The sequence below is a fragment of the Dromaius novaehollandiae genome, chromosome 3, assembly GCF_036370855.1.
Source record: "Dromaius novaehollandiae isolate bDroNov1 chromosome 3, bDroNov1.hap1, whole genome shotgun sequence".
NCBI classification, from domain to species: Eukaryota; Metazoa; Chordata; class Aves; order Casuariiformes; family Dromaiidae; genus Dromaius; species Dromaius novaehollandiae.
The window spans coordinates 37,115,665-37,141,935 of record NC_088100.1 but is presented as its reverse complement, the minus strand read 5'-3'; the positions used below and the strand labels follow the sequence as shown (position 1 = coordinate 37,141,935).

The following is a 26,271-nucleotide window of genomic DNA, read 5'->3' as shown; positions in this document are numbered from 1 at the left end:
CCAGATATGTTCAAATCACACAGGGCAGAGGCGGCCACGGAATTTGTTTTGCGTTATAGCGTAGTAGTTAGCACATTCATCAGCAAAGTGAAACGCATAAGTTGTAGGCCTTCCTCTGCCTAAGGGGTAGATTTTGGTCAGTGCTTCCTGTTGGCTGGCTCAAGAGTCCTTTCACAGCACCATCATGACTGCAGAACCCAGCTCACTCTATCCACAGTAGAGAAGACATCACTGCCTTCTGCCACATGGAACTGCGCATCCATAATTCAGAGATCCATTATATGGACATCCAAAAGACATGTGGATAACTGATATATTCTTAACAGGATGAAGTTTCAAAGCATGATGCCACTTTGCAGTGGTAGTATCAGTGGTAGAGCTCTATCCTTCCCCCACAATAAGCCAAATGCAATATGTATTGTACAAATTCATGATAAGAAACAACTTTCTGCTGAAATGTAAACAGGCAAGACAAAGAATGTGGGGAGCAAGGACTCAGAAACAATTTATTCAAGATCACACAACAAGCAAGTATCAATGCCAAGAATATAATTCATATTTCCTTAAACATACCCATCACCATTATTTAATTGTACCTAATTGGTTTTCAACAACTATATAAAGCAAGGAAAGAAAATTTGAGATAGACAGACAAAGCATGTAACAAGCAAGTATTCAAAGTTTACTTGCACTTACCACATGACATGCCCATCTCTAAGTGGGTACAGAGACAAGCCAGAGATCAAAAACCAACAGGCTGGTCATGTTTAAACATTGACCTTTTCCTTGTGTTTAAGGGTTCAGAACACTGGCATCAATAGTCTCCCTTAAATTAGTCATCTCTTTCATTGCAAAAGCTGCCTGGATTTTAGCGATTCATCTCATTAGAGCTGGCATCTTGGAATTGCATCACTATTTAGCTGTGCCTATTCCACCCACCAAGATGAGGAATTTAGGCGAGGAGTCAGATTTTTATCTCAGGTTTCATATCAACAACTCCCATGAAAGTTTATGGGGCAGGCAGAATAAAGACTCCTGTTTCAGTACAGGTGTACTGTTCTACTTCCTACAGGTAATCACACTACATTGCTTGCTCTATTTTACATAGCCTTTATCTTGCAAGAAGATTCATCTCAAACACTTCATGCAGAACAAGTGAGCAAGCAAGGGCATCTCTGCAAGCTTACTGACAAGCAGACAGGCTTTGTGATCTTGCCAAGTGGTCACAGATAATTTTGAGTTTGGAGAGGAAATCTGTATTGAGCAGGAAGGGAATACTCTTGTATTAGCCAGTCATTGTTAGTTGAAAGAGGGTAAGTTATCTCTTAGTCATGAAAAGGTGTCCAAGATACAAACATGAATATAAAAGTACTATGTTTTCATCTTCACTGTTGAGAATTCAAGCCAACAGAGGGAACAGCACAGCAAGGCAATATGAGGGCCTAGACAATGGGAAGGAAGTACTAGTTAATTTTCAGCTCTTACTGTATCTCTGGTCACATAACTGGCACCTGTAATAATTAGCCTTATACTCCTCGCTGAGGTGCCTATGAGTAAGCAGAGATGGACTACAATTCAAGGTTGTTTCAGTTGTTGAATTTTCATTTGAATACTGAGCACTGTTCCCAGGATTAGTTATTTATTTAGCACAAAACTATGATCTAGTACTTTAGGAAAGAACAGAAACCCAAAGGAGGAACCACAGCCTAATGACCATTTGACTTACCTTTAGACCAAAACATATCCCTCTATCATTCTCTCTTGCATTTGTGGTTTTACCATTCCCTTCCTGCCCAGCTGCATGTTCAGCAGCAGGAGAGGAGACTGCCTTCCACAAGGCCTAGTGAGAAACAGGAGTTTGAGCCCTGCAGGGACACAGGGATAGGACTCAGCTCTCATTCCTTTGGCAAGTTCTGAGAACACAAGAAATTATGCAGGAAAAACAACCTCCTTTTCTTCACACATTTGTCAAGGGCTCAATTCTGTGCATTAGCACAACAAAACAGACCACCAGATCAGAGCCTTCAAACTTGAAACACTATCCCCTTTAGTCTTTGAATTTCAAGTGTATTTAAATAGAAGCTAACATAGCATTGCTCAGCCTGAGCAACTATATACCCATCTGTAAATATTAAAGGAAGACATTGTTCTGTGACTAGGCATTTGTTAGTATTAGTTGCTGAGTAAAGGTTCTTCGGTCACAGTATTAGAATTAACATGGGATGCAAGTATCCAAGTTAATTTTTTGAACAAGAGTTACTGATGTGAACTTACCAAAGTGTTCACATTTACCTTCCTACTCTTCATGTAGCTGCAATATCTCAATATAATCTGACATAGCACTATACTCTCCAACAGAGGCTGTGGACATACTCTGATCTGGATTAGCTGGACACCTTCTCTCCCCATTTTATACATGCAGATTGTCCTGAACACATGCACATTGCACATTGTCTTGAGGGTAGATGACAGTAATGCATGATGGGTATTTTGTAATGTTGAGAAAGCTTCAGGCAGCAACCTGCATTACCCAACATTTTCAAGATTAAGATTCTGTCCTGAAAATGTACTATGTAATACATACTTCACAAATATTAAGATCCAATAGAATGTCAAGAGGAGGGAGGTTGCTTGTAAAGCAGAAACAAATAGGAATGAATTAGAGGGACAGTAAAGGGCAGCTGACAAACAAGATAGACTTGTACATACAAATACAAGATAGATCTTGTATTGTGTGACTGAGGTGTGGGGGGGTATAAGTTAATCATTCATTTGCAATGGAAAATTGCAAGCAAGAGGGATGATTGATAACAACCCACTGCTTCTCATTGGCCCCAGCCCTCTTTTCATAGAGCTGGCATGCACAGGAGCTTATTTCCTGCAAGTTCTTCAGCAGTCCTTGGAATAAGAGGAAGAGTTGGGGAAAAAAATTGAATTTTAAGTCATGCAGCACAGTTTCTTCTCATTGAACACTAAACAGCAGAAAAACAAAATAGCAAATAGCGGTTATAATAGTAGAATAATTATGCAGAAATATTTCAAAGTGTAGTCTAGAAAAGTAGCTGGGAGACATTTTGATCCCAGCAAAAGCATGTTTCTGCAGAAGAAAAATTTTCTTCGTAAATTTTCTGATGAAGTTGATACATTTTTTCACCTCTCCAGAGAAAACCAGAAATAGTGTCTCAGTTCCTATGCCACAGTTTCCCAGCTACCTAGAATGTGAAAGGTGCAGAATATTAATATTTTGTCTTCAGTAACTTCAAGCTTTACAACTCTAAAATTTTATGTATAACAGATGAGCAGGATGTGATTAGCATATGTATTCATCATGCTTAGTACCACTGAGCTTCCAAAGGAGTACTAATTTCTGGGATGATTAAGAAAAACCACACACCCCAACACACATACCACACAAACAGGACTATTAAGGAGAACAAATTATGAATTTTTTTCTAGAAATATAGAATAACCCTTTTTCCTTCAAAGGACAATTATAATTGAGACTCCATAATCTGTTTCATATAATGACAATTAGATCAACAACAAACTGAAGTTTATCATTCCAAGATTGACCTTATAGAAAAGGAAGGGTCCTCTGAGATGTACTGTTCCTACAGTCTTCTACCACTGGGGTGAGCTCACATTCCCTGCCCCATGCTTCAACTGTCTTCCCAGACCAGGCTGAGGTGAGAAGAGCCAATATTAAGAGTAATTACTATTACAGATCACTCTCCCTCTGTATCCCAGAGAATCTATGGACTCCAGAGAATAAGTAACCCGAAATACAGGAGGAGGACAGGTGACGAACACACACAGGAACACCACACCCCAGAACAATAATCAACACTCTTTTACAAGCAGTTGCTCTGTCACAGGGGGATTTGTCCTAACTGGCATCTGAAGCTGATGAAGGTATAGAGTTTTGAAATACAGACATTAAGCAGAGGCCTGCTAGAAGTCCTTCACTAAAGAACAGAGTATTTTTGTTGAATTAAGTAATTGTTTTTGCTGCTTTGAATGAAAGAATTAAGTGAATGTGAGAGAATTTAGAACAGAGTATTCTACCTACAGAGAAGCACTATTTTAGTGTATTAGCAAGCTCTGAAAACACCGATTTTAATCAAAATCATTGAAATTTTGGGGGAAAAAAAACTACTTAAGTTTCATGCATTATCCAAGAATAAAGCATGTGATTCTTCTCTCATTCTTCAGTTCTTGTAGTGCTATAAAGTCACCAAAAAAACATGATAAACTGTGGTAAGTTTTTATCCAGTGAAGATAACAGAAACAGATGTTGAAATAAGGTCTCCCTCCAATATTGCTGCTGAGGGACAGGTAGCTTTAGCTCTGTCTGCTACAAATTTCAGATCAAGACATAAGAGTGTTATGAGTGATACCAATAAAGCTAATACTGCACAGTATGGCACATACAGAAAAAAGTTCTAAGAAAGTGTACCGAGCTGAAGAGTCATGGTGTATAAAGTTGCCAGTCCCTGCACTGGAACACTGTAGAAGCAGTTGCATCTTCCAGGGATAAAAGGTAATATATTTTCTTCAACCAAGGATGTCAGTGAAGGACAATCACCCATAAACACTAAAGGAAAGTAGAATATACAGCAGAACATACCTATTCATATGTATACATTTACCTAGACAAACAGATGGTACCAAAGATGATATAAACATATCTCACTGCTGCTAATACATGTGTCAAATGCAATGCAATGCAAATGGCCCTTGATAGTGTTAAACTGAACAAAATTCTCAGGAATTATGTCCAAATCCCTGGAATAATGCACAAAAGCACTCAGAGCCATCTGCAAGGACTCTCTGCATTGCAGCTGCATCTGGCAAGGCAGCAAGATGAGATGTTGGCTTAAGTAAGCCTCCAGCAGGAAGAATGAGCAGTTTTCCCCCCCACAGACAACTGACCTAATCCATCTGCCAGAGAGCATACAAGTGACAGAAGTGCTGTGAACTTGAACCTCCAAGACACAGGCTGAAAAAATTTAGGCAACCAATCTGTTCCAGTGCTTGGATGCATAATCAAACTTCTGTCAGGAAGCTTCTAAACTACACTGCCTCCCTTCTTCAGAGGCTCTGCAGATTCCAGCATACTATTACAGATTTAGATTAACAAGCAACCAGTAGCACCAAACCATTCAGGTTTTTGATCCTCTAAATCTTGAAAAAGGATGGAAATAAAAGCCACAGAAACCAACTGGTAGTAAGATATTGGTGAAGCCTAATGTTCAGAGACCAAAAACAAACCACCAAGTCTTGTGAAGCCAGGCAATCTATAGGAGAAAAAAAATCCCACACACCCTTTTTGGAGGGAATGAAAGAGCCAACTGGGGCATTTTTAAATACACAACTACTACAAAGAAAGGGCAAAGCAGACTAATCAGAACTGCTGGATCAGAAAAGAGATTCTAGAGCCTCACAGACATCATCTAAAACATGGAGTTTAAAGACAGCATAGCAGCTGTGATGAAGCTGAAGGCAAGACATTAAATTTAAAGCTATTACGTATTATATTAATTTCTCTCAATAATTTAAGTAAATTTAAAATTCATACACCTGCATCAGAAGTGTAGCTCGCAGGGACAACAAAACCTGTTTAAACCACTAATAATTGAGCATAAAAAGTCTATCCTGCTACGTTCAATGCATCTTAGTTAAATAATGCTTGGTATTACAGTTTTAAAAAAAAAACTTAATGATTTCTGACCACCATGAATCTCACTCTTCTATTTAGAAATTTGAGAAGCATACTGAATTTGCAAAGCAACAATAGAACAAAATAGAACAAGTCTTTTATTTATATTATTCTTCAGAACAGTATCGATGTTTTCACCATGCCACTTATCAACCAGCAACAAAGGAACAGCTCAAAAACTGCATGACATTCGTATTTATCTACCAGTACTGTAATTAATCACTTCTATATAGAGTGCTTATGCCCCTAGTTATTATCAAAACCAAACATAAAAGGTATGTTTTTTTAATATTTAATGGCAAAGGACAGAACAGCAAGATATTCTGTGTGTTCATGTCATAGGAGATATTTCAAGAGATATTTGCCAATTGGTGGACTTGAAAAACCTGCATTTGGGGTGGTCTGTCTGTTTGTCTGTGTCATTTCAGGGGGACAAAAGCTTCGAGATTCTCATACGAGTTTCATAATCCAAACGCTGTAGTGCTTTTTTAGTAACAAAGACCATAATCACCAACAAGCAATTTTCACTGTTCAACGCAAGTGGCATGCAGAGAGTAAAAGAGACAGCACAGTGAAAAGCATTCAATTAAATTTTTAATGATATGTGGCATTATCAGCAGAGATGAAGAACATTTACTAAAAAAATGCAAACTTTATGCTGAGTGTCCTTTAAAAAACTAGCAGCACAAACCAGACATCCCTGTTGCATCCTGAACAGCAGTATATTATTTTGTTGTCCGTGATTTTTGATTTCCAATTTTTGCAAATGCAGACACATCAAGACTTTTACCACTGTTGCACTGTTCATATAAAGTCTGAAAGTTGATAAAAAACACAGATATTCAGGCAAACGTAACTGCCTCAGAAATAGATTCAAACTAGAACTTTATTTCAAGTGTTAACATTTGTTATAACTCATCACCTACTACTAAACGTTATAAAGATTCATCTCAGAAATCAGCAAATAAAGACATGTCTAAGATAGCCAGTTTAGTAGTACCAGTTCTAATGCAATGTAGTGCCTAAAAAGATAACATACACTACCACTTAGCAGCATGAACAAAAGTGTAGAGCTTTACAAGTTGGCAGGGAACAAACTAATTTGAGATTTAAAAACAAGTTTACTCTGCTAATTGTCTCTGATGTGGCAACATCAGCATGGAAGGAAAGAGGAATTTGCATATATTGTGTGGGCAAGATTCATATGAGGAAGTCAGGAAAAACAATGGCCACAAACTTAGCCACATTGCAACCACACTGTAAAGTAAAAGGATAATCTGTTGTTCGTACCCTTTTTTAAAAAAAATTTAACTCACAGTGAGTATATTCAGGAATGGAACTATCCAGACAAAACTTCAGTGAGAAACATGGGAGACTTTTGTGTACTAAATTCTTTGTGTTAATTCTGGCTGCTACAGGAGTTTTATAGAAACTTTAGGCTGAAGTGTTGCCCACCAAAAATCCCTATGGTGCTACAAGTATCTCAAAGTCTTTGGGTATTCCTGAAACACCTCATTATGTTTGTCGTCTCTTAGGAAAATATCATGAAAGTCAGGTTTTAGTGCACAGGTTTCTTTAATCAAGTAAAAAGGAATTAGGTAGGACAAGTGGGGGGGGCAGGCCTTCCACACTTCCATCACCTCCATAAAGGAAGGAAAAAAGCAAGTTAGCTAGAATCACTCAAAGGATCTTTCTGGGAAAGAGGATCCTTGTCTTTGAGTTCTTCTAATTAAGAGATACTCTTCCTTAAATATAAAAATGTAAATAAAGTAAACTCCTTTAGGAAAAATGCATACTGAATTTTCTTCCCCATCCATGAAAGCTGTTTTGCATTCCATCTCAACTTGTTCTGTCTTTGACCACCATCATCTCTTCTGAACCCAAGTCCAGAGAGAGGTGGAAAGAAAGGAGTTGGCAAGAAGTTCAGAAACTTCTACAGGCAATAAATGGAGAGGCTGGCAAACATACCCCAGTATCCAGGGACAGATTCACATATAGGGATGCACTAACAATTCAGCAACTCCCAGCGAAGAAGAAAAGCAGCCGTCCAAAAGCTTGCCCACCTCACATACCAGTTTTGGTCATTTCTCCAAAGTGATGGCTCTCAAATTAAAAGAAATACTGTAATCTGACTTTTGGTCAGCTTAAAAGCAAAGCAACACTGCAAGGACTGTTTCAGAGAAGAGATGAAGGGGAAAAGATAAAGCTATACAGATACCCTGGGAGGTGCAAAGGACAGTAACCTTGATTTAGCTTTTTCTATCACCCCTTCTAACCCCTCCCATTGAAGAGGGCATAGAGATCCTGCATGCTTGCAAATGAAAGCACTACAACTGTGACATGTCTTTATAGCAGTGGTTAAAACTAATATATATCCCTTCATCTTTCACAACCATACATTTGACCTGGTTTTATCCTGCAAACATGTTGTATTACCATACAGAATATAAAAGAAATAATTTACTTACCCTAGCAGCTCTAGAAATAGAGTTTGGAGAATTCAAGCCAACAAGTTGCCCAAGGATACGCTTCATTTCCTCTGTTGTTCCTTTTGCATTTGGAACACCTGCAGTTAATTTACAATTACACTAAAGGTGCAAATAATTCTGTACAATTAGCAGTGCAAGTATGTAAGACTTGTATAAAAAGTCTGTTTCGAAATGAACAATTTCAGAATTAAAATACTGAAGTTTTTCTGAAACACGCACAGGTACCAAAGTAAATCACAACTCCAGCAACTGGAAAGTTTATATATAAAACTGCATTCATTTTCTTAAATAGAATTATAAACACTAACATAAATATACTTTTAAATAAATGTACCTGTTTGAGAATGAGTTTGAATTTGAACATAAGGATGTATCAGCAACTCTGAAACAGATATTCTTTGTTTAGGGTTTCTTATTAAACAGCACTGCAAAAGAAAAAAAATGAGGAGAAAAAAATGCTTTCCTTACAAATCAAGAATTTTCTTAATTATTAAAGATTTAGGATATATAAAGACCTACTGCTAGATACATGCCAGCACTTCCTACTGCCAAACCACTTACTCCGAAAGACAAAACTCAAAATACAGTAATAGATAATCGCTAATGAAGGCAATTGCAGTTATCTTTAGAGTAAAGTTTGGTATCCTGCTTTACTCAAGTAATGCACTATTGGAAAAGATGAAGACCAGAACCTGCAATATCATTTTATTCTGAATGATGCAAAAATGACACAAACTGGTTGGATATGCCAGGAAAGATTGTTTTGCAATCAATTCTTCCTTTAAATAATGTATTAATGCAAACTGTATAGATGCTGTGATAAATCCTCAGGTTTAATCACACTTCTACAGATGTGGCAAAATTTGTACAGAGATTGTCCCAAAAATTAACATTACACACAAGCTACATTTAGCAACCTTATATAGACTTAGAAAAACAAAACTAAAGCTGAACTTCAGGAAAATCTAGATTCTGCTACCTCTTTAACACAACCGTATTTTTATTTTTGCTGACTGATGGACCTGCACATTAACAACTCGGTCTTCGTACTCACCCCTTATAGACCACACAGAACATATGAACAGCAAAATCCAGCACCTCTTGATTAGCAAAATACAGGTTCATGTTGACTAACAGACAGAAGCCACAAGCATCTGTGTATTCTCAAACACTTAGCTTATACCATACAGCTGCTATACACACATATGTTAGTGGAACTTTACCCTTGTCTTGAGGATGTCTGAGGACACTGCCTTACCTGAAGCCCTGGAAGACACTGATATCTGCTCTGCTAATGTCCACATTAAAAGTGCATATGGGAGTGTTCTTGTCAAGAGATAAGAGACTAAATTTAATCACCAGAAGAATGCATGCTTTTAACCCTTTGAACTTAAATACACCTTGTCCCACATCTTAACAGCTCTGTTCCAGAAGAACAAGCTGGTCTAATAATAAAAAACCTTTTCCAGTTCAGCTCCTGATCATTCAGTACAAGTACTTCAGTGAATATACAGATGAAAGTCTAGTCTATGCAGCTCTCAGCATATTCTTAAAGTCAAGTCCAAATGTTATCTGCACTACTCTTCATGAACAAGAACCATAGTCTGAGAGCAGATGTACCTGAAGCCCTGCCTACCTTGAACTATGGTTAATTTCTGGTAAATTTAGTCGCTCTTCACATTCTGGAAGAGTAGACATGACAAGGGAACCTTCACTTTTTCTTAGCAAGATTCCTCATTTTTTCCTGCTCAGATCTCTAATGCAGAGGAAAAGCATTCTCTCACTCTTTCTCCTCCTCTTTGTCCAGTCAGCACAAGCAGCTCCCCTTCACCTGGCAAGGAACAAGGAGAAGGACAGAGTACTGCTGTAACCATCTCCTTGGACCTATTTTTTCCTCCATAATTCTCCAGTCACCATATTTCTCACATTCATAAGGATTAGCCAACTACTTCAAAATCACTGAGGCAGCTATCATACTTGTTCCAGTTCATACTCCTACTCACACTAGTTCCACTTTTCCTTCCAGTGTGTGACCCCTATAATCCTGGAGGGATTAATAAAGGGACAGGTAGGAAAGAGGAATATCTGTCTTGTAGCTGCAGGCAAGAACAAACAAGTGAATGGAGATGTTAAACCCATACTCCAACATCTGAACCTAGTGAACGGGAAACAAGGTCTAGACATCTCTCTTGCCTACAAAATGCTGGGTTAAGAATTAGCACTTTCATTACTTGTTTTTTTAACTGCCAGATCTGTAGCCATAATTGTATACGTAGTTGTTCCACATACCACTTTGAAAAGACTGAATGATGCATTCAATTACATAACACACCTCAGAAGCTACTGACAGAGCTGGGGATAGACTGCAACCTCTAAATCCGTCTGAGCTGCAGACAGAACAGCACATTTGACTGAAGTCTCCAGCAGATGTGAAGCAGACATTTGAAATTTAAGGGAATAAGTTTTTGGATTTCCGTTTGTTTCCCTGCTCAAGAGCACAATCAGCCTGTTTAGTTTAGGACTCTTGAGGAAAAAGTATTGGCCAAGCTTCAAATGCAGGCGATCATACAGGGTGAGGAAAGGGACAGAGAGTAGAAAAGCTACTTTGGCTTGTTCTGCCAAAGCAGTTAAACAAGTAAATACTCAGAGCAATATCGTTTATTTCCTCGTAAGTTGAAAATGAAAACTTTTCCTAGGGAGAACATGAGACAGCTCTAGCTTCATTAAATCTTGTTTTAGAATAAGCCCTGTTACTATAAGTAGTGGTGGACATTCATCTGGGAAACAAATTTCTGAAGTACAACTCGTTCACTCAGTCCAAGAAAATATGGCTTAAAGAAGTTACCATTATTTGAATCAAAATTAATATTGAGATAGTTACCTTTAGCACATCTTGAAGATCTCTCTCAGCAATATCGGGGAACTCTATTTCATAACTAGGATCAATGATAGCGTGCAGTTTATTGACTGGATTTGTTATATGTTGAAATGGAGTCCTTCCATATGTCATACAATACAAGATGCATCCTAGTGACCACACATCACTTTTGGGACTTATCTACACAAAAAGAAAAAAAATTAAGGTTACTCCTCACTTACAGAACTGTCCCTTCAGCCAACAGCTGTCATTTAACTGTACAATCATTTCACTTAATAGTCTGCCTATTTTACACTGGATAACAGATCTTAGTAACTATCACACATGAAGGCCAACATGGTGTGCCATTATCAACTAAAACATTACAGTGATGTGGCTTCTTTCAATAATATTCAAGGTATAAGGTATTTTTATTAATGAATTAAGTTGCTCTGAAGAGATAACTTAAACAGCTAGCTTAAATTTAAGCCAGCCCTTAAGTTGAACTGCAATATCTTGATTTAGGAAGTGTATGGATAAATCCAAATAAAAGCACACTGAATTAATTCAGCCCAGAAACTACAAAGGCATAGATCATTCAAAAATTAATAAAGGATAATGAAGCATCACCACTTGGAAGGTCATAACAGCACCACAGTGAACTTGTTTCTGACTGATGCCTGCAGTGCTCAAACATTTTTGCCAGGCAGGCTGCTAACTCTGTTCCAGCCTGAGGATGTGCACACCATCATGGTCAATTCTTAACTGGTTTACTTGCAGGGCAGCAATCTTATGGATGTACATGTGTAGCAAACCAGGTATGTCCCAGAAGTGGGAAACCATAGTTCAAGTTCCTCAAGCTTTAAGTGATTCAGATCCATTTTCCAACCACATCTGGGCTGTTCTTTGCAAGAGGACTTTCCACTCCTCCTATTGTAGCTGAAGAACTAAGAAATAACATAAGGTTTTGGGGAACAGAGAATGGGAGCCTGACTCTGCAGCACAATAATTAGACTTTCATTAGGATAGACGGAGCTCCAGGAACAAGTCTGTACTTAATGTGCAATATATAAAAATTTGAAGGTAGAAATGGTAAAGGCAAAAAGTATCTTTTTAAGAAAACATAAATCCATTTATACAACTCAAAGAAATATTGTTATGGATTTAAAAAAAAAAATGAGAAAGATTGTTCCTTTTTTAACAATTGAAAGTCACAATCCTAGAAGAGTAGGTTGTATACGTACGTACCTCCATGTATGTATTTTTTATACCTTAGGTGGGTTTCTACAAAACTATCTACCCCTTTACTGAAATATGACTGACAGTGCAAAACTGATTTCATTCAATACTTCCTTCATTCACATATCCTTGGCAAAGTTATAACGAAAAAGGACAAGATATATAGTATGGAGATCTATAGGATACACAGAACAACTCAAATATGCCCTCCTAAATGCTAAATTTTGTTAAATCATCTTTTAAAGTACCTTATTAGGTATCACTCATTTCCTGTAAAATCTACCTGTCATTTATAGGATTCAAAATATGACAATGACACCACCATCACATATTATTGTTTAAACAATCAACACTGGTTTGTGACAGAAAGTAGGTTTCTTACCACAGTTAAAAAAACAACCAGCTAAAATGCAGCTATGTAGAAGTTGGCATTAGTGTCAGAGCTCCACCACCTTTTGGCAGAAAGAAGCCAAAACAAAAGGGCATGAGCAGCACAACAGGCACAATAGGAAATAAAGAAGCAGTTGAGGAATGATTCTCGGAGTAGACTCCGGAAGAACCTCCCAGAAACGATCCCCTCTAGCCTATGCAGTGGAAAGTGGAAAGGAGGACTTGTCAGAGATGCACAGCCTGGTTGGTCACTAACAGGCCCAAAAGAGTTTTGTAACATTAGCCATAGTACAGACTCAGGTACATGAAAGGCTGTGTCTTCACCCCACTGTAGCCCATGACCAAAAAGACACAGAGGCAAGACTTCTTTTTTGAATGAGGTCTGTTCTTCATTTCTTTAGATGCAAAGCGCAGAACCTTAGCTGTTGACTTTTTCCATGACTTATGTTCACACTGATCAGATTTGGATCTAAAAGCTCAGAGACAGCTTCTGATACTTGTCTGTTTTCTGATATTACTCTGTTTTCAAAGTGGTTAATTATCAGAATTTGGATGAAATGCCAAAATCTTCAATTAAAGACTGCTCTAGCTGTACTTTTCTGAGGAATACTAGTACTTTTGCCAGACTTCTGGCACAGCAGGACATGAGGAAGGAGCTGAGGTTGATGGTTATTACACACGTGAATGTAGGCAGGAGATGTGGTCAGGCAAGAGAACTAGAGACATCTTCACATGCAGAATTTAGAGAGGCAAAGTTTGTGTTAAGGACAAGTGGTTCTCCCTAAAGGGAGATTTTAGGCTGCGAAGTCAGAAAGGGAGAGAAGCCTGGGGCACTTGTATCAAGTCTAGTCACAAAGAATCTTTCCAAGATGAGTCAACAAAAGCACTGAACACATATGACTAAGCCCAAGATAAAGTGTGAGACCCGGGGCGGGGTGGGGGGGTTGCAGGCGGGGGAAGCGTCTGCAGCCAGAAAGCCAAATCTGCTTATATCTTTTGTCAGCTCCATCAACCCCTAAAGTCTGTGCATCTGCCTTTCTTTCAATTTCACTCATTAATTCAGCACTTTATTTTTCTAAATACTGGCTGCAAAATGCTCTTAGGTAGTTTCAAGAGGAGCAAAAAATTCCTTTCCTGCAACTTTTGCCCACCAGTACCTCGGCAAAATGGATTTTATCACATTCTAGTTTCAGTGGAAGATTTTGAAAAAAGTCCAAGTCTTAGAATATGTCAAAATTACTTTCTATTTAATACGAAGGAGAACAGGAAAACAAAAAGATCATACACTACCTTAGATCGAGATGTCTCATTTTCTCCATAGGAAGACATATCTTTTATTGCTTCTGGTGGCATGTAATTCATTGTGCCAACCTAGTTATAAAAGTGTAAAAGTATTCCATATTTAGATGAAGCATGCACTTAACTTAGTAAGGAGTTATATCTTGGTCTCAAAGCTCTGAAAAGCATCTTGGAAATTTGGCTCCATGAAGGCCTTTGTTGTTTTGTTTAGTGAAAAATATCTAACAAATTTACAAGTTGGATCCTAACCAACATATTACCAATCCATATCTCTAATCAGAGAGAGGCAAGTTAAGCACACATTTGTGTGTGTGTTTTGGGGGGGGGGGGGGGGGCGGGGTGCAGAGGCTGGTCTTAAAGTCATTAAAGGATGCCAGCCAAGGGACATTAAGGAATTGTACATTTTATAGATACCTTATTCAAGAAGTCAAAAACATGTGAGTATGGTCCCCATCACACTGTTTGACAATAATTGCTTTATATACCAAACTGAATATTTGAGAGGTTGAAGAAGAACTGTATCATAAGTATTTGGTTGTCAGAGACCTCCAGCTATTCTTATATAATTCTTACCATTCAGCATAAAATTCCAGTATTCATTTTTAAGGTGCTACATCAATCAACATAGATTAATCAAGTACTACAACACTTAAAGAATTCGGTCTTCCAAAAATATTTCACCTGAGAATCTTTAACAATACTTGTCACATCCGGCTGCATTTGGTTTGCAATGCCAAAGTCGATCAGTTTTAGCATTCCATCCACTATCAGAAAGTTTGCTGGTTTCAGATCACTGTGAATAATGCCTTTAAAATAAAAAAAAAGCTTAAATTCAATCCAATTGACTGATTTTTTTAAAAAATCTGTTTGTGCAAGGGAGTAGAAGTAAAGTGAAGGTGAACATCAACTGCATCTAGCCAAAACCAAAATATTCTTTGCAGATTTCCTTTAAAAATAGAAGTTAGTTCCATTTCTTTTATACAGTTAAGACTTACTGAGTTTACAGCAATAAGATACTACTTAGTCAAATCTGCAGACAGCCTGACACAGCTCCAAAAGACCTGAGCTGCACAACTTCTCCCAGCTATAGATATGCCAGCTAGTTGTATGCAGTATGTACACAGCCACATAATGTACTGAAGAATGTCAGCATTTTAGCTTCAGATTCTTTAAAGTTTTTTTTTGCTGACATGGGCTGTCACTGTCCTTTAATCCCTGTTTTATATTTCCTTGTGGAAGAAATAAGTACAGTGTGCTATTTCACAAAGTTAATGGTTTAAATACAGTTGCAGAAATGAAGAAAAACAGGATAGCAGACAGAAGAAAAGGCCAAAGAGTAGTGAGAAACCAGATAGCTGAAGAGCCAAGACCAGAACTGGGAAGAGGGGGATGAGAAGAAAAGTTTGCATCGTATCATCTGGACATCCTCATAGCAGTCCTGATCTACAGGTGCCAGATTCTAAACAATACAATTAAAAGGAAAACAAACAAACAAAAAACTAGTTTAATCTTCTAGGAACCTGTTTTTTTTGTTGTTTTTTTTTTTAAGGGAGCAGAAAGCAGTTAGAAGTAAAAGATTTCTTTGTGGTTTTAACATTACTTATCAGGAATACTGCCATACTAAACAACTGTTCTGCATCAGTTCTACAGCATGTCTGCTCCTATAGCTTTTTCATAAAAAATTAGCCAAGCAGCTCCTTCAAGGAAAAAATGTGTACTGCTTAGTTTGACATTATCTGCTTCCTGATCTCAAAGGTACTATTCTAATCTTCCACTGAGGATTACATATAAACTTGACCTCTCCCAAACCCTGCTTACATCATGAATTATCAATTTTGGTTATTCATATATCCATATAATCAACTAGTCCCTCTTTATATTTTACAAAAGTTTATGACCCAAGGACACATCACACAGCTGGCAGTGAGTCTCTTAAGTAAGGAAAAAAATTCTTTTACTAGATTTTGCTATCTCTTTGCATTACTGAATGTTCCAATGTTCTTGTGCTATGAAGAGGAGATGCTCCCTTCTATATCATATAAGCCTCTTCACATCAATTTTTTCATTCTTTCCACTGTATTACACAGAAACAGAATACAGATGCACTCACATCAAGCCTGTGAAAGGAGGCCTGGAGAGATGTGAGGGAGGAAAAAAGCTGCAACTTTATATCAGAGTAAAGGAGAAAAAAGGGCTGTGTAGAAGCTGGCATTAAATGGTAGAGTTTCTCTGTAGAAGTTAAGTAGCTTAAATTTGAGTCTAAGGGGGAACAAGCAGTACTGGGAATATGGAATGTCCAATAAACAAAAAAGATAGTTTTCTGGCTGTTGCAAGGAAACAAAGCATATGCAACAGTGATGCTGGGAGATCCCTTCGAGTTATCAAAGCAGGTCTATCTCTACATCAAACTGTACTTTTGTCTTTTATTTCACTTAAACTTTTTTGTCACAGTAAAGCAAGTATCATTTTGGAAGGTCACTAGGCTTAACACCCAAACAGGGACCAGCACCACCTCCAAAACTTAAACACTCATTATCTCTGTCACATAACCTGTACAAATATAAAATTGTTTAAGAATACCATATTCATGGATTGTGTGAACAGCTTCCAACATATTTTTCCAATAGCTCTTTCGCTCCAAAGGATCAATGTTTTTTTTCTTTTTGAGCCAGCTGTTGAGATCAATATTTCCACACTCCATTACCATGTAGATATGATTTTCAGTAATCTCACTAAAAATAAACAAACACACTTACGTTAAAATTCAAAGTTATTGCTTTAAGGAACACATCAGAAGATAATCATTTAATAAAAAAAAAAAAATAGTGTTTACTCACTAGCCATAAAGACGGATGATCTTATCACTATGTTGCTGGAGTTTACTCAGATGAGAAATTTCATTCTTATAGCTCTCAATAGTCTGTTTATCAGCTTCTTCTAGATTCACATATTTGACAGCATATAGCTGTTTCTTTTCATTCAATACTTGAAACACCTGCAAAATAGTATTAAACAGCTTTATTCATTCCTAACTCTGATTTACTACAGTCTTTTACCTGACTACAGTCAGAATTTCAAAGGAAAGAGTGCCTTTTCAAAACAAAGGAGCAACACTAAATTTACAGAGAAATTCCTTCATGTTTGGTTAAAATCCAGACTTTTGAGTCCAGCCACACTTTAAACCATCATAAAGAAAAATTACGAAAAACCAGCAGTTACAGTAGAAACAACTTTATCAGAAACCATCTTGGGACCACTTTTACCTAAGGACATAGGCCTTCATGTCTTTCCTAACATGACTTACTTTTCAAGCCCTAAAAAGAAAGGGGGGGGGAAAAAAGCCCACTCAAAACTTAGGGCATACATATATCTATCTACCTTGAGACCTTTCAAGCAACCTTACACTGCTGGGAAATGGGTGGCTTGTAATCACAGCACACTAAAGGGCTGGCTCTTAAAATAAGATGCCCAGTAATACCAGAGCTCATCTCTTAGTAAAATCAGTGCTTCTGTTATAAGAGCCTCTCCAACTTAGAAATTATCTTCAAGAGTACATACAATCTACCTTCAGACCTTTCTGCAGGAAGCAAGACAAAAAGTGAAAGTAAACTCCCACCATCATTTACTAATCTAAGTGACATTTTTCAGATACTTATGAAAGTTGGGTGATCACCTTTTCTTATTTACGTAATTTCTGTTCAGTGTTCTGTATTTATCCTTTACTCTTACACAGACCCCTGTATCTACCCGCCATTTTTACTTTGTTTCTCCTCTAAAATGAAAACTACTGTTTAACATTCTGCACTCATGTTTTATTATGAAGATGGATGAGGCAGGGACACTCAAGCAACCATTGTTACAAGCTGAGGATTCAGACAGATAAAATAATATTGTACCAAATTTAACCTGTGCACTAAGTTTCCTCTGCATCCATTAGGCATAAAGTCTAAGCTTAGAATTAGAACAGTAAAGTTCTGGTTCTCTGGGTCACCCAGACACTTTGGGCATGTTATTAGCTCAGGCATGAGTTATCCAATTAGGCTGAAAGGATAAAAATCATAAAGAAATAAATGGGCAGGCGGAGGGGAAGAGAGAACATGTGCACAAGCATCTTACCTTACTTGAGCCTCCGCTACCTATTTGCTTTAATATTGTATATACTTTTCCTTTGATGGCAAGACATTCATTTGAAGATATAGAAGCTGAAACCTGTACAAATACAGAAAAGTTGAAGTGAAAATGACTTTTGGTACACATGCAGTGGAACTTGGTAGAGCCTTGTTTAAGTTAATATGCTTCAAATTGTCATAGTCCTTCTGAATAAGTATGAAAAAGCAAAACTTAAAACATTTGACTACTAAAAGTTGGAAATCCCCATAGCAGAAGTATTTCTGTAACAATTATCACACGGTTTCTAGGCAGCATGAATGAATCTACAGGATTTCATTGGCTTGTCTATCAACACATTTAGTAAAGGACTTGAAAACACCTTACAAAACTCTGTAGAGACCAAGGACTAGATATCACGCCAAAACCACTTGTATGCTCCTGAAAACAGATGCAGTTACCTATGCTTAAGAGACCGATTCCAACAAAAGCTACTAATTAAGCCTGACACACACTTGTGGATGTACTTCATTTTGTTTCATATTTTTATTTTAGACCACTCACCCACCTGTGACTACCACATAGGCTCATGAACATCTGAGTTGAGAGACAGGCAATATCCATGCTCCATGGCAATTCAGAGGCGAAAGGAGCCTATGCTCTGCCAGAGTCACACACAACCCAAATTATGCAAATATTCTAATACTGAGCATAGTTGGAGTAAAACTTTCAGGTGTTATCACCACAGAAAAAAGTCAAGTTAGAAATGACGGCGATACCATGTGTGCTTTTGCAACAGTATCCTGGATAAAACCACTGAACAGAAAGCAACAGACTTACAGGGCCAGACACAAAACTAGTCTGATTGTGGTCCACAACTCAGACCACTGTTCTGGATTAACATCTCATCTAGATACAACTTACTCATTTTACATTAATAAGTCAGTAGCTGAAACATATGCAACTGCACTGAAAGCAGGATCCAGAATCTAGAACTTTCTCCAAGGTAGAAGACTGTCCCCAGTGTGCTGTAGAGTTTTCTTTCTCCTTTTGGACTCACACATTCTGCCTTCTTATATATAAAAATTCAACAGAAGGCATACAAAGTGGTCACAACATAGACTGCCTACGACTCTGGTGATCAGTGCATCATTCCAGGAAGTGGGTTCAAAATCTCTGCAGGCCAAGAGCAGCTCATAACCTAGCTCCTGTTTTTTTGGCTTAAATACTGAACTATTTTGGATAAAAGAAATAGCTACCTACCTCGTGAAGATTCAAAATCTATGCCAGTTCAAAGGAGGCACTTAAATACTGTATCCTATTCTGACAGGCTCCTATGACTACAATGTTTCTGACTAGATGCTTTGCCACCTGGCACATAAGACCATTGAACTCCTCTAAAGGATACTGATGCTTTTCACAGTGGATATCAAGAAGAGGAGGTTCCCTAGTAAGGCTTTCTAAGATCATTACTTAAGAGCACTTTTCTTCTCATAGACCATGCAGGAAAGCAGAATATCCAAGACGGACATTAAGTTGCAGCATGCAACTATAACTTAGAGCTATATGGAAATGACATAGTATTGGAACATAAGCTTCACAGCACCAAAGTCTGCTAGTTAGAAATACACTGTACTGGCCCTATCTGCTGTAGCTACACCAAGCTATAAAACAGCCACAAGATAATTATCAATCCCCTGGTAGGAAGCTTACATTCATTCCCCAGTTTTACCTACATTTGTTAAGATTACCACCAGGAAGTGCAACGCGGAAGTAATCTGTTTTAACATTATTTCAGGTCTCTATACACCCAAAGTATGACATCTAACAAAACAGAGAATTTGACTCTTCATTTTCTGTCCTCCTTCAGATGCTTAGGGTTTCTAACACACAATTTCTCTTTCTGGAGAAAAGTATAATGTTTAGATGTTGGAGATAAAGGCTTGGTGGTTTTGCCAGGACTGAACTGATTTTTGAAGCATTGACTTATTTTACCAAAATATAGACATACATATAAAAAAAATAATTCTTTTAAGAATAACCAGACTACTTTCCATTATTCATCCACAAATATGAATGGCAACTGTAGCTAAACTTAAAAGAAAATACTTGCACTAAAGAAGCGGCCAAGATTAAGTGAAAATATGGGGCTGAAAAAAGAGACAGAAGATTTTAGGTGCATAAGACAACCTAATATTGTTACCTGCAAGCCAATCTGATTTTGAAAAGGAGTTGCTGGAGTATGTGGTAGGAAATACGGTAGCTGGCTGTATGGAGTAGAAATTTGACATCCTGGTGGAAAGTCATTCTTTACAACTGGTGTTCTGAAACTAAAAATAAAAATCATTAAGAAAATATGCATCTAGCTGCATTTTTTTTCCAAATAAAGTTTCCTAACACAAAGCTGAAATCTTCAGTGCTTCTTCAGGCTTAAGAGTTTACTCAATCAATCAGCAAAAGCCCAAGCCTCTGCTATATTAAATAGCTGGTAATAAGACCATTGATATTACATATGCATAAAAAGCCTGAGGTACCACAAAGTCAACAAGTTGAAGGGTCTTTAGAAGTAGGCTTGAGCTCTAGAATACTTGAGATATATCTCTTAAAACAGTAACTAATCTACTCCCCTTCTGGGACTGGCACTCTGTACAAGCTAGAAAATGAAAGCACTATACAACTAAAAAAAGCTGCTTATGTTGCTCTCCTATGGGCAGAGTCATGGTTAGTATTTACTGCTTCTTATTCAAAGCCTCTCCTTTTTGAATGAAGAGAAATTTATTTTTAAAAGGGAGCATATTGAGACAGACAACTGTTGGCAGTCATGAGAATTTGAGTCTTAGCTATACTGTACGTTACCAGAAAGTAGAACTGTATTGAAGAATATTACGATTGCAAGAAAGGGTTAAACAGGTATGTTTACTTCAATTTGTTCCCTTGATGCTGCTGCAATACATTTAGTCATATTGCCAAATACACATTTTTCTACTGCTCCCCTGCACAGAGTGAGTCAGGCCTCAAATAAATATTTAAAGGAAGACTTAAAAACCCCACTGTTATGCTGATCGTGTCAGGTATTGTAAGCTACTTTAACTTTATATTCAATGCAAGGTTATTAGTCTCTTATAAACTATATAGGGCTCTTACAATATTAACTTAGTGCTTCAGAATCATGAATTTTATGTTCAAAGTAACCTAGGCCAAAATACCATGCCAGTATTTACAGAGAAGAAACTGACAGAGGTTAAGATCAAAGCCAGAAAAGAATTTAATACATGGACTTTTTTGTAAGGAATGACAGAAATTTGATTTTTAAATCCTTCCGTATGTTTCAAGCACAGCTCTCACTGATCACAGCAAAAGCACTCAACAGTTCTGCATATTTACCATTTGTAGTACATACGTATAATGACCGTGATTTTAAATAATTTCCATACTATCAAATTGTGGAAGAGGCAAGAACAGAATATATTTTGAAGATATTTTTTAATCAACTTCCATCATGAGATCGTGTGCTTCATTCACTACATATATTCTAAATTTCACAGCTAGAGGCAGAAGTCCTACTAACTATAACAGAGCTTACTCATAGTCTTGATCTACATGATTCACCCTAGACACTTGTGAAAATAGGTGACCACATAAATAGTTATCTACATAAGAATAGGGATGTATGCCAAATTTAAGACTGCGCGAATAAACAAATGCTAGCATTTCCTAACTCAAATGCTTTATTCTACAAGCCTCTAGATTTCTTACATTTTTTTTTTAAACCCACAGATACTTACATCATGGGAACCAGACTGATTCTCAGTTACCAATGTAAAAAGCCTGACAACCAAAAAAACCTGGCATCTGAAAGAAAAAGCACCCTGTAGTAGGAATCGGAAGAATCAGAGCAGTAACTCAGTACTGTAAATAAGGACTTAGTGATTAGGTTTTGTATTTCCAAGTGCTGAAACATTGACACGGAAGCAAAAGAGTTCCCTAAATGCAAACTGGATCTTAAAGTTGGGCAATGGATATAAAGAGCTGAAAGCACCCAACAATCTTGTTTGCTATCTGAACAGAAAAGCTTTAGAACCTTGCTAAAAAAATCACTGTAGTCATTGCCAACGTCATCTTCTGTCCCCAACTACATAGCTCAAAGAGAGGTAGCTTACCAGTCCATATAATCATTAAATGTGGTGCTCGGTGTTCCACAAAAACGCAACAGATCACTTTTCTTAGAAACAGCATCTGGTGGTGATAATCCTTTTGAAATTGGATAACTAGGTTGTTCAAAACTTGATTGTTTTCCCTACAGAGGGCAAAGCAAACTATTATTCCACAAGAGAAGCCACAATTAAGAACACAGAAATCACTTTTTCAACCCATGTTGAAAATGTTCCTGTTGAACACATGAAATGTTCATGCTGAACACATGTTCCTTGTTACTTTACCTCTTTATAGCAGCTTTTCTGAGCCACTTCTTGAACTGGCCATTTTCTTCTAGAATTAACACAGCTCAGTTTTATCCGATCTATTTGCTTTCTATAACCTTCAGCAGAACTGGATTGTTGCTGTTGGCTTTCCAGACATCTTGGTTCTGGTATCTTCAGCTCCTGATACTGAACTCTATTTTCTGAAGTAATTTACCATTTAAAACAAAACAAAAAACCACACAAAACTTAATATTCTAGTACTTTAAACCATTTCAGATAGATTTATGCCATAGTTTCTAAAACAACTTTACTTTATTTTCTACACCAAAATAAATGAATACAGTTGACTTAATGGACTCGTAGACATCTTCCACAGCAACTGATACTTAAGAGGCCTTAATCATCTTCCTGGTCCATATTCAGCTCAGTGTGGTCACACAGCAATTCTTTCTGCAAAAATCTTGGCATATTACTATAACAAAGCAATACATCTGTGTTTTTGTTCATCAACATGCACAGAAAGATCATATTCATCAGCTGGGACACTCAGCACTTACAAAGCATATTAAAAAAGCACATTGCAATACTTCTGTCTGTGATGATAGGCAACCTGCCTAGAGAAGCAAAGCATGCCTTTGCAATTGCTGACACAAAAGCCATAAAGGGACATGGCACCCTCAGTCTCTCAGTTTACTGAGACTTTACTTACAGACTTAATAGGATATCGAATTGGCAGCAGGAAGCAGGGCAGGCTGCAGATAGCACATTTTGTTCCTTTGAGTGCTTGTTCAGGTTTTCTTCAAAAAAAAAAACTCAAAAGCAGTATCCCATGCTAAGCAGAAGTTGAGTGTAACTCAACTACTGAAGGACTGAGCTACTGAAATGAGCATCTCATCCAGAAGCTTGAACTAAAGCATGAGCAGATGAAAGTATAGCCTGAAACTCGAACTGTTCCTATATAAGTTAATCAGAAAGTGTCTCACTGAAGGGGGTGGGGGGACCAAAGGCGGGGGAAGAGAGACAGAAAATGACTGACTGCATTTGGAAAACCACTATTGTTTACATTAATCTTTTTCTTTCTACAATAGGAAGATATGTATATAATCCTGAATCCCACCCTTGCAAGGTCAAACATCTGTTCAGCTGCTTTTTTCAGCAAGATGAGAAATCAAGGAGTCCCCTGGGAAAGTAGATTTCTGATGAAACACAAATGTCAAGTAACTGTTAGAAATTGGAAGACATATCCCATATCCCACATAAACAAAATATTGGTGTGAAGTCATGACTAGTATCCTTGTAAATTTTACCAGCTCTGAGATATTTATTGTAAATCTAGATTATTTATACCATTTCCCAGAAAGACCATAATTTAAGGTTTCTCCTCTTCCACCTCTCTCCTTTAAAAAAGGAAAATTAAGGATGAAGCTATTTCTATGTAGAGAGGTGATTTCACACAAAGCTGGCACATTCCAAGCATTAGATAATACTAAACAGAGCTTAGGGACGTTCTAAAGGAGTATATTTAATATTTTCCAGTAAGAATCAAAGCCATTCAAATGATAGTGAAAGTTAATTTTGCTGTCATATTTAAGTTTTAAATAGGTTTAAAAATTAGAAAAGAGCAGATCAGGAGCACACTGAAATTTGATAAGCCTCTAAACACTACAGAGTTAATACATGTCATTCATGTGAACAAAGGATTTCTGCAGTAGAAGTTCATAAACTGGATTACAGTGAGTATATGGAAAGACTGATGAAAGCGATTTGGGTGGGGGCTGTTTTTGTTTTTCTGCAGGACGTAGGAGAAAAGGGCAAGCAATGCTGCAGTTTGCCTTTTGACAGAGGATTTTTATACTTTTGGGAAACCTCAGAAAACTGTGACATTAGAGAAACATGCAAGAATATGCTGTCAAAAGACTAAGATGCATGTATATGCTCAGGTACAACTCAGATGAGAAAAATAATTTATTAGAACAAGTAAAGAAATGCCCAGGGTGACAAATTTAACATTTAGAGGTAAAGTATATGCCAGTGTTATATGGGAAAGCTGACAAAGGTAATCGATACCTAATGGATGAAACCAAGAGAACACTAGGGAAGCCTGGCCAAAGAAGTTGGCCATGAATCCAGTTGTGTGAACACTGAACAGTTCAGAATACCATAACAGGCTAGAAGACCAGGTTTGATCCCACTGTAAGAAATTGCCTGCAAGATGTAAACAGCAGCAGAGCCCCACACACCTAGAAAGCAGTTTCACATAAACAGGGCAGAAAGCAGAGAGTAAGCTGAAAGCAACAGCTGACATGGATGTTCTGCATTCACAAGGAATTCAGGGAGCTTTTCACTTTTTTCAAGTTAAAGACAGCGTCATGCTGTCACATTTTAAAACTTATTTCGGCCAAAATAATCTCAAATTAAACTTCAAGAGAAGTTAAATCACAGCACCTACAAGTAAGAAGGGTTACTAACTGGAGTCTGTCTAACCAAACATTTAAAGAGACCACACTTCAAGAACATTATAATCCTTAGTCTGAATTTCTCCCAGCCAACATTAACTTTTTTTTGTATAAATTTATCTGATGTGCCAGCAGCACCTTTCTTCACACAGGCTGGCAAGTTTTAGTTTGAAACCTTTGTTTCAAGGTCTATTTATATTAGGTACACTACAGGACACAGTGAGTTAGCCCTACACATCTTTCTTCAAGCCCAGCACTTCATAAATGGGTCTACTTTTGACTTTTTAACAGTATTGCAGTCTTTTTTGATACCACTTCCACAGGCACTACTCAATAACCAGATTTTAATTAAGTGCCCAAATCCCCCCCCCAAATTTTCACCTTGAAGAACATTTTCTTTAGTAAAGCATTAGTTTACACAGAACAGCAAGTTTTCCAACACTTATTCTATCTCAAACTACTAAAACATCACATATTAACAACATTACCTTCTCTTTTTGTTGCAAGACTTGCATCCACTTTCGTTTTGAGAGTTACAGTTGAACTGGTAGCAGTTTCTAAGCTGTCCTCATCCAACATCTGCAACTGTATAGAGTTTCTGTCTTCTAAGGACTAAAAAAACCCCAAAAGTATCTTAAAGAATCAGGAAAGAATCCCAGCAAAATATCTGAAAGATATTTCCTTATGATGATCAATGACTAACATATACCATAAAACAAATATGCTTCACAATACAGTGCAGGATACAGACAATTATACACTGATTCTACTTTTAAATCCATCAGCATTCTCAATTCCCAACATATAGTTTCTATAACAAAGATCTAAATGTTTTCTACTCTTAGATTTTCTTTCTGGGGGGAAAAAGGAGAGGATGGGACATGAAAGTGTAAGACAGTTCAAAAATCAGTCTCTGCCAAAAACCATTATTTACAGCTCCATAGAACACCTAATTGCACTTCACTGAAATACAATACTTCTGATAAAACTCAACTACAGCTGAAAAAACCCTGTAGTAAATATGCAGTCTTATTCTCTCTTTATAAATCAATGACAGATTTTTGAATTTCTCCCTCCTTTCTCTCTCTGAGCTACTGCTTAGAGAAAGATCTTTCTCAACGCTTGATTATACATGAAGATTTTCAAAAAACAAATACCACAGTGAATGTTTCTATTCACAACTAATTACTTAGACGCAGAAATTCTACTTTATTTCCTTTCTAGGTTGAAAAAAGTGTTCTTATTCTTTTTTCCTTTCTAATAGGTAGAGTTCCTTAAATCTTTCTTTTTTATG

At 37.3% G+C, this 26,271-nt stretch overlaps 1 protein-coding gene across 14 annotated transcripts in view; it reads right to left on the bottom strand.

Moving 5' to 3' along the window:
* Nucleotides 1–481: 481 nt before the first annotated feature.
* Nucleotides 482–26,271, bottom strand: part of TTK (TTK protein kinase) — a 46,809-nt gene continuing 21,019 nt past the window's right edge. For 13 of the 14 annotated variants that reach the window (XM_026121096.2, XM_026121089.2, XM_026121095.2 and 10 more), the window contains 13 exons: nucleotides 25,466–25,589; nucleotides 22,540–22,721; nucleotides 22,261–22,397; nucleotides 20,304–20,430; nucleotides 18,110–18,202; nucleotides 16,831–16,988; nucleotides 16,574–16,725; nucleotides 14,675–14,799; nucleotides 13,985–14,065; nucleotides 11,090–11,266; nucleotides 8,543–8,633; nucleotides 8,188–8,285; nucleotides 6,296–6,534 (listed from right to left, as the gene is read on the bottom strand). In XM_026121096.2, the coding sequence (XP_025976881.1) occupies nucleotides 6,445–6,534; nucleotides 8,188–8,285; nucleotides 8,543–8,633; nucleotides 11,090–11,266; nucleotides 13,985–14,065; nucleotides 14,675–14,799; nucleotides 16,574–16,725; nucleotides 16,831–16,988; nucleotides 18,110–18,202; nucleotides 20,304–20,430; nucleotides 22,261–22,397; nucleotides 22,540–22,721; nucleotides 25,466–25,589 (1,635 nt within the window). In that variant the 3' untranslated portion in view covers nucleotides 6,296–6,444. Of the gene's footprint in view, nucleotides 3,209–6,295; nucleotides 6,535–8,187; nucleotides 8,286–8,542; nucleotides 8,634–11,089; nucleotides 11,267–13,984; nucleotides 14,066–14,674; nucleotides 14,800–16,573; nucleotides 16,726–16,830; nucleotides 16,989–18,109; nucleotides 18,203–20,303; nucleotides 20,431–22,260; nucleotides 22,398–22,539; nucleotides 22,722–25,465; nucleotides 25,590–26,271 lie in introns of those variants that run through there. The other variant, XM_064508702.1, reaches the window with a different exon arrangement.